We start from the raw sequence: 13,702 nt of genomic DNA, 5'->3' as shown, positions 1-13,702 counted from the left end.
CAAAAGCTTCTATGACGGATATGAATTCAGACTGGTATGTGGCGAACATTATGCGCCGCGGGGCAGAGAATTTTCAGCGGCATTCATACATCTCCGCTTTCAGCGTTTTCTACAAGATCTGTAGATATAGTGCCAAACGTGTACCTTAAAACCTCAAGTGTATCATATTTGATACGCTTTCGAATTGTGGATTCCGACGCTTTTCTCAGACCTTTCTCTTGTGTTTTGCATTATGAAATAGGAAAAAAAAGAAAACACACATTCAATTATTTAATATATACCAAATTTAACTAAATTTTTTGACTATCCAGTTCAAATATTTGAACTTACTTCACGATTCGAAAACTTTTATTCGTTACTTTATTTTATTTTTGTTCTAAGTGCATTAAGCATGAATCGGTTTCCATTATCCACCCTCGCAACCAATTAAGGATAGCGCGGCTGATATTTGCAATGCAAGTATAAGTCAGATTGTGTTACGGCGATAAAGTGATACGAGATAGAGAATGCCGGTTCTAGAACAGCGAACAATTTATATCCTGTTACGCAATAGCTTTTACAGTGCAAAAACCGACTACTATATCGTCGTGTACGTTCCTTACATAAAAGCTTTTACTATCGTTAGATGCGCCTGAACTATTGTCCAGCTTGAAATAACGTTGCATATACGACACTATTAGTCCAAAGATTTAAACAATATGTATTACCGTTTTTTAAAGCACTCTAATACTTTCAGTAAAAAACAGAGAGAGAGAGAGAGAGAGAGAGAGAGACGATTTACAAATTTATAACTTAAAAAAATATTTTTCTTAATAATATTAACCCTCAGACACCTCCGAATTTTGGCCACCCTATTTTTACCACTCATGGGTTAGAGTAACTCAGAGTCTTTTTTTATTTATATTTTGGGATCGCCAAACAGTAAAGAAAAAAAATATGCCCGCTACAAATGTCACTAAATTTCTACGATTCAAGATATTTGGGAAAAAACGAAAAGTAATCTTTTAATCGTTTAGCAATGACACACGTTTAAATTTTTGATATGGATTAACGTAACCCAGAGTGGTGCCTGAGAGTTAATATATGTATTTTTATTAATATTTACCTTTTTCAGTCATGCATGCAAATCGTACATTTTTTATCAAAAAATAATAAAAAAAGAAAAAATATACACATATTAAGAAAAATTAATTTACTATGTAATTACATAATATAGTATTACATAGTATATAATTATATAGTATAGTATTATAATAAATGAATTTTTGACAGCTTAAATTGAAGAACTTAATATGTAGTGAAAAAGTTAACATGAATAATTTTATTCGTTTGATGCACGTTTAATACCAACGGTTTTAAAGAATGGATATATTTGAAGTACGTACATTTCTCTCGTGAAGTTTTTTTTGCAACAATATGTTGGAATGCTCATCGCAGAGATTGTGTATTTTTACAATTTTTTGTAATGTTATATCCGGGCAGTGAGGATCCACTCACTATTAAACGAAAAAGAGTAACATCTATTGTGTTCACTCCGATGGGAAGCACAAGGAGAGAAGTCTCGAAAACATGTTATAAAGTATTAGAAAAATTAAACGAATTTTATTAATAAACTGTTTATTAAAAATTTTAATAATTTTTTAAATAATATAAATTCTATTATAATATTAATAATTCTTCTCTCTCTCTCTTTCTCTTTCTCATGCATTTTTACACATATATTATTCATTAATTTAATTTGTAAAAAATGTTAACTTTATATCAGCTTCCAAGTAAACATATAATATGCTTGTAAAAACTCATCAAATTTTCACTATTTTTTATCCCATTAGTTTATTTTACTCCTTTTTACAAATATACATGTAGATAAACCGCACATATTATTCAAACAATATTTGCGTAAATAAAATACAATAAAATCCGATTGCAATGAGAAAGAATAAATAAACTGTTATGTATAACAAAGATTTATTAAACCAATGGCCTCACGATATATATATATATAATAGCAATTAATCGATGTATCAAAGCTGAAATAATCAAGAAATTTTTTGCAAACGGATTTAATTGTTTATTCGCATAAAGCATTCTCACTAAAACAATTTTCTGATGTTCATTCTCACAAAACATCACATGTAATGCAATTTCTTTTATCGTGATTGATGCTTGTATTTTTTAGATGGATTATAGTTCTCTATAGTTAACGGTGGTTTATATTGTATTCCTCTTTGAGTACTAAAAAAGCGACAAGATTCTCGGAAATCTTTTTCAAAAATTATTAACTGTCTGAAAATTCCAAAAAATAAGATTGAAATGAGAATAAAATAATTTTTCAAATATCATTTACACTTGATTTAAATACTCTTAAGATTTTTATATTGCTCAATTAAATGTTCAAAAATGGATAAAAATATTGTATTTTCACGTACTTGAAATAATTTTTTGCAATCTGATGTTTTAAATTAATCTGGCTTATCAAGTGCTTCGAGTATACCGTAGTCAGATCATGAATACGATAATGTACATCAGCTTCGTCCTCCGTAAGAAGAATACAATTCCAAGGCGCCCATTCAACATCCTTCTGATATCTGACTAATCGCAGAACAAAAAAATCTTGACAGTCCTTACTGACTGCTGATCGACCGTGCCAAATATGATTAACTAGATGATAAATATCATGTTCCTGCATCATAAACGCCAAAGCAGAAGTGGAGCTCCGACGTTCTTCCTCAGCTCGCACACAATTTAATATAAACATGTAAGGATCGTAATCGATATGTGCAATATTACGTCGAGCTAGATAACTACAACCTTAAGAAAATATTTAACTAATTACACAGAAAAAAATTGATCAAAGTTAAAAAGCAAAAATTTGATTAATATATAGTTGCATAAAAAATTTAATTTTTGAAAAAAAATAGATTTTTTCTCGTGAAATATGATAAAATAAGATATAATAAAATAGATAAAAATATTAAAAGGACAAAAAACAATTACATAAGAAAATTAAAATTTTTCATAAAAAATATGTCACTTATTTATGAAAAATTTTAATTTTCTTATGTAATCGTTTCTTGTCATTTTAATTTATGTTTATAATATATATAAATATAAATATAAATATAAATTTCAATTAAAAAGAAATAGTTAAAAAATTATAATTTAATGATCAACATATCAAAAAATTATTAAATTACAGAAATCAGTGGATAAAATATCATAAAATATGATATTCATATTGTTGTCACTCACTGATACACACTGATAGCTTCTTCATTTTGGTATGTGATAAAAATCTATGGAAAGGAAGTAGTTTTAAGCAATTGCGACAGAATTTCATTCTTGTCTCTAAAGGTTCTCGTAATTCATTGTTTTTACAATTTGCATCGATACATTCACAGCCGCACGTGTTAGACACGCTCACAAAATTTAAATAAGTGTCTGTAAGATGTACATATGTAAAAGTTATATAACATATGCAATTTTTCTCAGCGATAAATACAACTTAAAAAATAAAGAATAGTGTTTTAATTTTTTATTCAATTTTGTTTATCATAAAACTTAAAATTATTATTATTATATATATATATATATATATATATATATATATATATTTCTTGTCATATTTATCGCCGATAAAGTTTAAATCATATGACACATTATTAACATTTACATGATTCACATATTGCCAATAATTAATAAATACTATTAGTAGCACAAGAAAATCAATTTTTCTATTTTTACTGTATCGTTATAAGTTATTAATAATATTATTTCAGTACATTTTCATATCTTACGCAATATTCTTTCATTTAAATAATCGAGCGATAAACCCTTGATCTTTCGATTCTGCAAAGCATTTTCTTGATCTAATAAAGAGATCAAATCAAAAGCTTCGATACAGTTGTGTGAGCCAAGCAACTTTTTTAATCTTATTAATATCTTTATCCGTTCTTCTGAACTAACATTACGGTTATTCAATGCGTTATACAGTCCTTTGAACTCTCGAGCCTTTTGAATTTTTGTAGTGATCATCTCTACGGATTTACCCTTGTAACCGGTCCAGCGTATCGATTTGCAATTCAGTGTCAAAAATCTGAGAGCTCTTTGTTTCCTGTACGACCTTTGGATAGCTTGTTTATGTTTGTCAATATGATTAAACATTTCCACTGTCTTTTCTAGAATTCTATAATTCTCGGCACGTTGCCCACTTTTGAACAATCTCGATTTTATATCCTTCATACAATCGGATTTCCATTTTTCGATCAGGCTATAGAGCATGTCAAAGTCAGCCCTCGATCGCGGATAAGTTTGGCGAAGAATGTTCCATTTATGTCGCATTCTATAAGAAAAGATACAATACATGATTTTACGACCGCATATATACAAAAAAAGGTAGGGTGGAACCGTTCAAATATCTTCAAAAGTTGTGCACAAAATATATTGTGCATGAAAAGATTTTATATGAAGAAAAGATCACTTTTTGATCATGTGTCTATCAAACCACAAAATTTTTCTCATATAACATATTTTTCTGACTTTAACATTTTTCAAAATGCATAACTCGAAAGAATTCTTTTCTTTATAATGAAGCAGATATTTTCTTAGCAAAAATTTATTCTTTTTTTAATTTCATATAGTAAATATTAAATAAATTAAATTAATTATTAAATTTAATTAAATATTAAAATAAATATTTGTTTTAACAAAATTTTAATATAAAGTTATAAATATTTAAAAATAAGACCTTTACTGAGAAAAGTTAAATTTAAATTATTCAAAAAAGATAAATAAAAAGAAGAAAAAAGAGAAGAACTTATACTCTGCACAAGCTCACATGACTAAATAAAAACCTAATATAGCATATAAATATTTATATTCCAATTATTAATTATTTTTCAAAATTTTAGTTTATTAATACAAACTTAATTGATAAAGAAATTATCGTGTATATGTGTGTTTAAGTTTCAAGACAATTTTTCGAAATGAATAGTTATACGATCTGAATTACTTGTATGCTAAAGTTTTCTCTTCCTCATATGTGTTACATTTTTCGAGTATGTTGTGATAAGTTTGTGCGCATTCCTTGATGTATTTTTTTAATCTGTATGCCCGATAATTTCTCTGGATTATACGTGCATGCTTATCTAAATAAGTCTGCACTTCGATGGAGCTTTTATAAGGTTTTACAATCATGTATTTATCTTCTTCGTTAGGTATATAGCAGTCTTGTCTAAATTAACAGTATAACATTTTCAGGTCATGACTTATACATATTTATATATGTATATGTTTGTTTCTTTAATAAATATAAGTCTCTTCAGATATATTCATCTTTTAATTGTAGAATATTATATTTGCAAAAGTATGTAGATGCGATATTATTTACTTATATAGGAGAAAGAGACTTATAAATATTTATTCAAGTATTTAATACCGCGACATTTGCGTTGCACGATGACGCAAAGCTTGTGTTGCTCCGTTCTTGGTTTGCACACATTGCACCGCTCTGCTGCATATATTCTTCAGTGATACCTGCTTTGACAGAGGTCCAGTTTGAGAAGTTGCATTTACGTATTCTATTCCGGTTATTTTGTGTCGCCATCCACCCAGATAAGGTTTGAGAATTGTTCGTTTTTCTATTTTAACCGATAAGGCCATTTTAAATGCTGAATTATAAATCGTTCTCCTTTTTTTCTTTTATTTAAATCGATACAAATTCCATAAACAGACACGTTGGCGTCATCTTGATCATTTTTAGATAAACATTTTCTCAGATTACGTTAATCGTGTCTATATTATTTATCAAAGACTTGAGATATATTTCATTGACATATGTCAGTAGAAATATATATAAAAAATAAATTATGCGGTTTTTTATTGTTTTGTTTAAAAAAAGCACTTAAGGTTCCTACTTTCTCTCTTATCATAATTATAGTGAATTATATCAGATAAAAGAAATATAAATTTTCTTCTTGTATACATCTATATATCAAAATAAATTCTTTTATAATTATATACACTAAAATGGTTTTGCGAGAAAAATGTATCTGTTTCAGATTGTATCACTTTCTATATTGCATAATATATTTACAGCTCACATCAACTATTTGCAACTTAACAATTGCAATTCTTAAAACTAATACAATTGAACAATTGTGATGATGAATATTATAAATATAATAATCATCCCATTTTTTTTCTTAAGATAAACATGTCTTGTAAAAATAAAGAAACAAAAAGGAAAAAACTTATATATACAAATATCATTTTCTTCCATATATAAGACAATATCAGTACTAAATATATTTCTCAATTTTCAGATTTACAACCTATACAGCACAGAAAGTCCAAAAAACATCTTAAAAATATCTAAAAGACAATCAGACATCTTTAAGTCATCTTTACGTAATCTTTTAGGGATATGTGCTGTCTGAGAATTATGTTTAAACATTATATATGAAATAAATGATAGGAAATGTATAAAATAGAGATCATTTAGAAACACCCAGAAATAAAAAATCAAATCAAAGACATATACTTTTCTGTATAAAGGAATTTGAAATAAATAGCACTTTATATTGTGGAAAAATAATCGATACAGATATGTAATTTAGGTTATTTTAATCAAAGGAAAATGCCTATGACAAGAGAAATCAAACATTGGTGGTTCTTTCGAGTCTTTTTTGTGTCCATCAGCCAATAATTTCAGCACCACAAAATTGGTCTTTGCTACTTTTAATAAGTTGTTGATCTGTAAAATAAAAAAAAAAATTGCATAAGATGATGCTCTAATGTAGTTTTACAATTATAAACTTATATTTTTATGAACTTACTTCGTTTTCCATTAAACTATTTGATGGATAAAGCAATAATGCACGTTCTAACATATTTCTAGCTTGATGAAAATGTCGGCAACCGGCGATATACTGCATTTCACTAGTAACTTTTTCCTATAATTTTTTATAGCACAATTTATAAACTGTTCATTAATTTTTAACACATATTTTCAAAAATTAAATTCTGATTAAGAATAAAACTTACATTTCTTTTATGCATTTGAGCATTTGTCATGTCTAAGAATTCTTGATAATGAACGGGTGGTGGAGTTAATAAAGACGAGAACGGTAATAATCTGTGTTCATATCTCACTCGCTCTGAATCGAACTCTTTCTCTGGAAGCGGTATTTTTCCATCCATGCGAAAACCGACTAAAGCCTATAAATTTTACAAAGTTGTTTCATATGACTTGTATAATCTTGATTAATATGATTGATATACTCTATTAAAGACGTGTAATTTACTTTATAATATCCGCCACATATATTCTGCAATGCCTGGTACATTATTATTTCCAAATTATATGGTCTCGGAGTCGATTTCTTCTTTTTATTTTTAGAACTCTTCTTACCGCCTCTACCTTTATGCGTATCATTGTGTACATCCTGTTCCAGTAAGAATGTATCAGCTCGTGTAATCGCGGATACGAGCCAGCCGTACAGAAATTCGTATAAATACCAAAAGATATAGTGGTATTCGTGCACCGAATATAACTCGAGCTCGAAGCCACTTAGTAGATACATAACCATCACACGTAGCGTATGATACAAAATCCAGGTACCAAAGCAAGCTAAGTGAGGTCTTGGCGTATCACTTTTTAAAGATAGAGTATGCAAATATCCATCAACTCTTTCTGCCTAAAATGCATATTGTAATCTTAATTATTGTAATTTTTTCATATTATTAGATTTAATCTGTTTACTTTATAAAATTGCTTTTATTATAAATGCCGTTTTAAAGAAACAAAATTAAACAGAATAAAAAGGAAGACCAATATGAAAGACACTTATTGCAAAAGAAAAACATGAAAAGTATTTATAAGTAATTTAAGAAAGTCATTTAAAAGAAATTAATTAAAACAATATAAAAATAATTCAAAATTCTGATAGTCATACTTCATCTTGCAGTGTTGCAAAATCCTCCAATAAATGCGCCAATTTATCTCTTTGTCTTGCCCTATTATGTCCACTGAGCTGCAATAGGCTTCCAAATAAGCTGACACAATGTGATAGAAAACTATCGACATACTCCTTAGCCTGATGATTTTGAAGCAATGTGCTCTTTGGCATCAATACTGGTGGTGCGATAAAATTTCGCGCCGCATCTTTTAGCACATCAGCGAAATTGTGTACACCAAATACACGGTTAGTAGTAGGCAAATAAACGATTTGCAACATAGACCTAGACAATATGCACGGACTCTGACGCGAAAATTCTAAGAAAAAGTCCTAAAACGAAATTCATTTACTTCGCATATCAGCTTTGCATTAATAAAAAAAACATAAATTTAATCATAAATTACCAGGGCAGCGTGAAATCCAGTATGATTTGTGATCTTTGTGACCATTTTAAATCTATTTATTAACTCCAGTAAATATTCCAAAGCATCTATTCTTGGCTTAATTTTGGTATATCGAGGGAACGTTGGTGGCAACAATCTTTGATTCACCATAGGATCAAATCCCATAATATTGGGATGATTAGCTATAATTAAAAAAAACTCATCATACTTTTCATATAAATAATATTTTTATAAAAATACAATATGTTAATATATATATTTTTCTACAGAAGTAATTGGGTGAAAATTTATAAAAAAAATGTGTAATGAAGAAGAAATACACAGTATATTCTTTACTTGTTATATACTTACAAACTTCATCAGCTTTTTCACCACGACCTACTGTTAAAATCATAATATGAAGCATATCGGAACAATTTGACAATAATCTTTGACAATCGCTTAAATTCTGTTGCAGTTGCTGTTTCCGACCCATCAATGTTAATACTTGATAGAACATTTTGGTGAATCGGATCCTTGCATAAAGTGCTATTCCATCATTATACTGCAAGTAAAATATAACAAATATTATATATATATAAAGAAATAGATATAAAATTTAAAAGATATAAACTTACAATTCAGTAATTTGTCCAAACAAATAAAAAAATTAAAAATTATAAAAAACTTACCTCAGTTTCAGATTCAACATCAACAGGTTTTATTCTGCTTTTCCGATGCAGCTCTTCTTCTACTTCTCGTAACATTGATATAGTTTTCTGTTCTGTAATATCTTGCTGTAATCTGTAGCCATAAGTAACACTTTGAAAATCCTCCTCTTCAAATACCAATGCTTTATTAATGCAATCCTTGATTATTTCTATTATTTTATACACTGCATAACAGAAGGTCTTTAGAGGCTTATCTAGTATTTGCGCAGGTTGATGCAAATATAAGTTTGTAAAAACGGTTTGCGCAAGACTGTGACCCTCCAGCCAAGATACTATACACGCATATGTGGAATCTATTATCCCTATAATTTCAGCAGGTGTAAAATTGTCTAATTTGATTGTGCCTGAATCAACTGCTTGGGTAAAAGTGCAAGGTTTGTTGTTCCCTCGATTACACAACATGCCAGCATCCATCTTTGGATCCATCATCTCAATAGCAGACATGGCTTCAAATAATCCAAACAGATCATCGTGTAACAATTCTCCCAGTTCCAACTCTAGATACAGAATATAAAGAAATATACTGTACATTTCAGAAAATAATATCATATTTCATTATTATATTATTAATATCTTAGAAATATTACTATTATTATTTTTAAAGATTAGAAAAAAAATTCACAATGGCTTAATCTTGAAATTCTCTTATAAAGTAATATAATTTTATTCTGACATGTACTATAATTCATATTCTTTTTATGATTTACAAAGAATATATTTTTACCTTTTTGCTTATATTAATATCATATTTATATCAGTATCATAACTTCAATAAGCTCAAGAGATAACTAAGCAGGAAAAAACTAATACAAAATAAGAAATATCGTAGTTCAGTAATATTCTTTAAACTTTGCGATTAGATTCAACTTTTAAAACTTATTAAAGCTAAAAAGCAAAATATATGCAAATGTTAATATTAAGATAAAATCAAAATTTAAACATTAATTTCATAGATCATTAAGCATAAGCCTGATGTGATACTTTCTTTGAAAACTCATAGAAACACATAAATATTCAGAAAAAGATCAGAATCAGATAATACATCTTTTCAATTTACTTGTATTATTTTGTTCCAGTTTTTCTCTTAAAGAATAAGTATGCCTATGTTATTTGAAACATAGAAAGTATAAAGAAGAATCTAGTATTAAAGAAAAATGAGTAGTTTCAGCATTCATAGCACAAGGTCGTTGCAGAATTCACAGGAACAAGGAGAAGCTGCAGGAAGTGAAAGATTATTGGGGCAAAGTAATCAATCTGTGAATTGAATACCTGTGATTGCCTCGAAGAACTCTTGAGTGATGTCCACCCAATTGTGCGTGACCTGGTCGAATCTACAAAACAAAAACAGCAGGATGCAGTTAAAAAATACCGCCCTAGGAAGCGCGAGCGAACGGTGCAATTTAGGTTAAACTGCACCGAGTGTCGCGACAGAGGCATTGACGGATCACGCCGTGTCCGCTATTCGTAAACGATTCGCAAACAAAGCCCGTCAGAGCGATTTATCCGCGTCGAAACTTACGACGAATCCTTATCCTCATTCATATCAATCGAATTCTGATCCTCCACCATGGTCGCCATTATTGTGGACACGATTATTCTGTATTCTGTCACTTTTCCCGCAGGAGGGGGCCACATGCCACACTCCCTCCGAAAGTCCCAAGTCATAGCAGAAGCCTTCTATTCTGAAACAGCTGTAAGCTGACATTTCTCTCTTTTATATACAGACGCGCGCATAATAGTAAATATTGGGAGTTCGTAGGTTTATTTTTCATTCCTGAACATTTTGCAGTTTTTATTTCTCTCTTTCAAACTTCTAAATATATGTATCTATTTCAGTGCAAAAAATTCGACTACATATAAAACAAACCTCGTGTTTACACATGACGCTAATTCGCGGATATATATTCGCCGTATATAACAATAATATTTTACATTATGTTTTTTTATCCTGATCGAGTTTTAATTTTATCTATTTTTTATTTCAATCTGTATTTTTACATTCTGATAAGTTGTCGCTCTTTTCGAATGATATATGTAATCGATTTAATTCCCAAAAAGTCAGTCCTTGATTTTTTTATAAGCGGCTCTATAATCTGTCGATGGTGGTTGCATTAAAAAAGGCGTAAGTGTCGAATAACTTCAATTCACCTCTCGGTCGTTGAGTAATTTTGAAGCGTATAAAGCATAAAGGGAGAAATACTTGATTGATAAAATTAGTTAGTTTTATCTTTGTTTAATATACAAAAAATATACTGCGATTAAACTATAGATTACTATTTGATTTCAAAATAAAACATTCACTATTTCGTGAAAAAGATATTAATAGCGTTTTATAAATTGCACACAACTACATTGTACGGTTTCTTTTTTTTTTTAGCTACTTCAATATGGATTCATTTATTTGCAATAAATGCTTCGTCCCGATGCGTAGAGGACGTCAACCGTATTATATTACTCAGTGCAGTCACATTTTCTGTCAGAATTGTATACAACAAGGTAAATCACGCGAAAAAACACAGCATCGCACACAGTTAAATAATCGCAATTAATTTTCTATTACAGTCGAAGAACGATGTCCACAATGCGAATATATCAGCCCCGCATATTTATCATTGGAAGAACCAGTGATGTCTAAAACGATCGCATATTTTGCACCTATTACCGAAATTTGGGATTTGCTGTTAAAAGCGGATGCGTTGCGAAGCAATCAGCTGCAGATAACAATGCAACGCTTTCGCGAAATTGTATGTATAAAATCGTCCATTTTATTCCTTTCATATTTTTCGGACAATTTCTTATACACACGCGCACGCATACACGCACACATTTATATTATTACATATATTTCTTATATTATTTATATTTCTTGTATCTCTTTAAGTCTAATAATTATACAATAATGCACTTTAAGGAAGAAAAGTATGAGAAACTGAAAAAACAATTCAATATTGATCTACATAATTTTAAAATAGTCAAAGAGGAGTGTATGAATTTGAAACAAGAGAAAGAAAAAGTCTGCAAGAAGATACAGCAAATACAAAATACGCGCAGTATGCAAAATAATTCGCGATCTACATCTCACATGATGACAGATTTCTATCCTGTTTCTGCGCGTTCGTCAGATCAAAGGTAAAATACAAGAACATATATGCTAAATATTTATTTATAAATTTTAATACACAAATTGTTATTATTATATACTATTATTATCAATGATTCAAAAAGTATTTGTAATTTAAGAAATATCTATGACTAATGTGATCTTTATCCATTAATTTTCCTTAATGAATAATTTGTTTCATTGTTTACAGATCTGCCTCAGGCTCAATGGACTTTCTGAACTTCTCTAATGTGACACCTCAAACCGATGCCGATGGTTTTCGCATTCCCATCAACAATCCAAGATCCGCCAATTCTATTTTTACATCAGATACAGGTTCAAATTACAGTTTCAGAAAATAAATTCTTTCATTTGTTTTTCTTTATTTATACTGAATAATTTTATTCAACTACCCGGGAGAAAAAAATCCGTATAAAATTGGCCATATATGGATTTTGTCAATATCTAAGCATATCTTGCCAAATATAGTTATATATATAATAATATGATAATTAAATAAAATCATATATGATATCATATGATTTTATTTAATTATCATATAATATCATATATATGACTATACTTGATAAGACATGATCAGATATTGACAAAATTCATATATGACCAACTTTTTTTCCCAGGTAGGTATATGCATAGAACAATAATCTGATAAAAGTTTGAAGAAGTATAATAATGTAGCGATAGAATTATACAATATATTTATTACATTTATTCATACATCTTCTGTAATTCTCGCTGCATTATTATACTTCTTTAAACTTTTATTAGATTATTGTTTTACATATGCATATATGTAGTTGAATAAAATTATCCAGATATAGTTATTCTGCATAATAATAAATATGTGTCGTATAAAATTATAAAAAAATATGAACATTTCTTGTGTTAAAACATGAACATTTTTTGTCTAAAAATAATATAAAATAGGTTTCTTTCTTTTTCATAATACTATTAATTATGAATACTAATTAATATTAATTTCAAATAGTAATAATTATTAATATCAGTATAATTTGATTATTAATACTAATTAATACTAATTTATATATAATACTGTTAATTATTAATAATATTCTATTATAATATATTTGGTTTCATTTAAATAAAAGAATAATTTTATTGTAATATTATCTACAAATGTTAATAACAAATATTAATAAAATTATCTTTTATGTCAAACATTTCAGTAAACATTAGAATAACATTAGTAAAAATTTTTAAATATTTGTTAAAAGACTATTATAATTACATTTATTACATAATATATAAATTTGCCAATTTCGTATTTACTAACTTATTAAAAATGCATTGCAAAACTATCAATGTAGGTCAGTGGAATACAAGAGAATAATATGAAGCGCAAAAACAATGTGAAAAATTGAAAGTTTTTTTATTTTTACAGCAGTATGCAATATATCGTACAATTATTTTTTTGATTTAGTTCCGGCTCACAAAGTGTCGATAATACAGATCTGCACTTCAAAGCGGTGGATAATATCGTTGTTCTTT

General features: G+C 28.5%; 3 protein-coding genes across 5 annotated transcripts; 1 reads left to right on the top strand and 2 right to left on the bottom strand.

Moving 5' to 3' along the window:
- Window positions 1–1,998: 1,998 nt before the first annotated feature.
- On the bottom strand, window positions 1,999–5,876 carry LOC140663939 (IQ motif and ubiquitin-like domain-containing protein). Its single transcript, XM_072888551.1, has 6 exons — window positions 5,438–5,876; window positions 5,012–5,233; window positions 3,798–4,342; window positions 3,253–3,441; window positions 2,430–2,811; window positions 1,999–2,286 (listed from the first exon to the last, which is right to left on the bottom strand). Exons 1-6 carry the CDS (start codon window positions 5,659–5,661, stop codon window positions 2,151–2,153), a joined length of 1,698 nt encoding a protein of 565 aa, XP_072744652.1. The 5' UTR covers window positions 5,662–5,876; the 3' UTR covers window positions 1,999–2,150.
- A 639-nt stretch (window positions 5,877–6,515) lies between these two features.
- Naa35 (N-alpha-acetyltransferase 35) lies at window positions 6,516–10,752 on the bottom strand. The gene is made up of 10 exons (XM_072888475.1): window positions 10,592–10,752; window positions 10,342–10,403; window positions 9,034–9,569; window positions 8,714–8,906; window positions 8,363–8,544; window positions 7,956–8,288; window positions 7,305–7,697; window positions 7,045–7,218; window positions 6,837–6,953; window positions 6,516–6,754 (listed from the first exon to the last, which is right to left on the bottom strand). The coding sequence occupies exons 1-10, from the start codon at window positions 10,735–10,737 to the stop codon at window positions 6,614–6,616; spliced, it is 2,277 nt and encodes a 758-aa protein (XP_072744576.1). The 5' UTR covers window positions 10,738–10,752; the 3' UTR covers window positions 6,516–6,613.
- On the top strand, window positions 10,626–12,636 carry LOC140663914 (uncharacterized). Of its 3 annotated transcripts, XM_072888476.1 has the most exons (6): window positions 10,739–10,827; window positions 10,909–11,194; window positions 11,450–11,568; window positions 11,635–11,816; window positions 11,984–12,201; window positions 12,384–12,636. In XM_072888476.1, exons 2-6 carry the CDS (start codon window positions 11,172–11,174, stop codon window positions 12,532–12,534), a joined length of 693 nt encoding a protein of 230 aa, XP_072744577.1. In that variant the 5' UTR covers window positions 10,739–10,827; window positions 10,909–11,171; the 3' UTR covers window positions 12,535–12,636. The 3 variants fall into 3 exon arrangements, with proteins under 3 accessions (XP_072744578.1, XP_072744577.1, XP_072744579.1); XM_072888477.1 differs by lacking the exon at window positions 10,909–11,194 and having other exon boundaries at window positions 10,626–10,765; XM_072888478.1 differs by lacking the exons at window positions 10,739–10,827; window positions 10,909–11,194 and adding an exon at window positions 11,203–11,288.
- Window positions 12,637–13,702: the final 1,066 nt, after the last annotated feature.

Source organism: Anoplolepis gracilipes, chromosome 3, assembly GCF_047496725.1.
Source record: "Anoplolepis gracilipes chromosome 3, ASM4749672v1, whole genome shotgun sequence".
In the NCBI taxonomy this organism is placed as follows: Eukaryota; Metazoa; Arthropoda; class Insecta; order Hymenoptera; family Formicidae; genus Anoplolepis; species Anoplolepis gracilipes.
The sequence above is the reverse complement of the archived record's forward strand: the minus strand, read 5'-3'. Positions and strand labels throughout refer to the sequence as shown.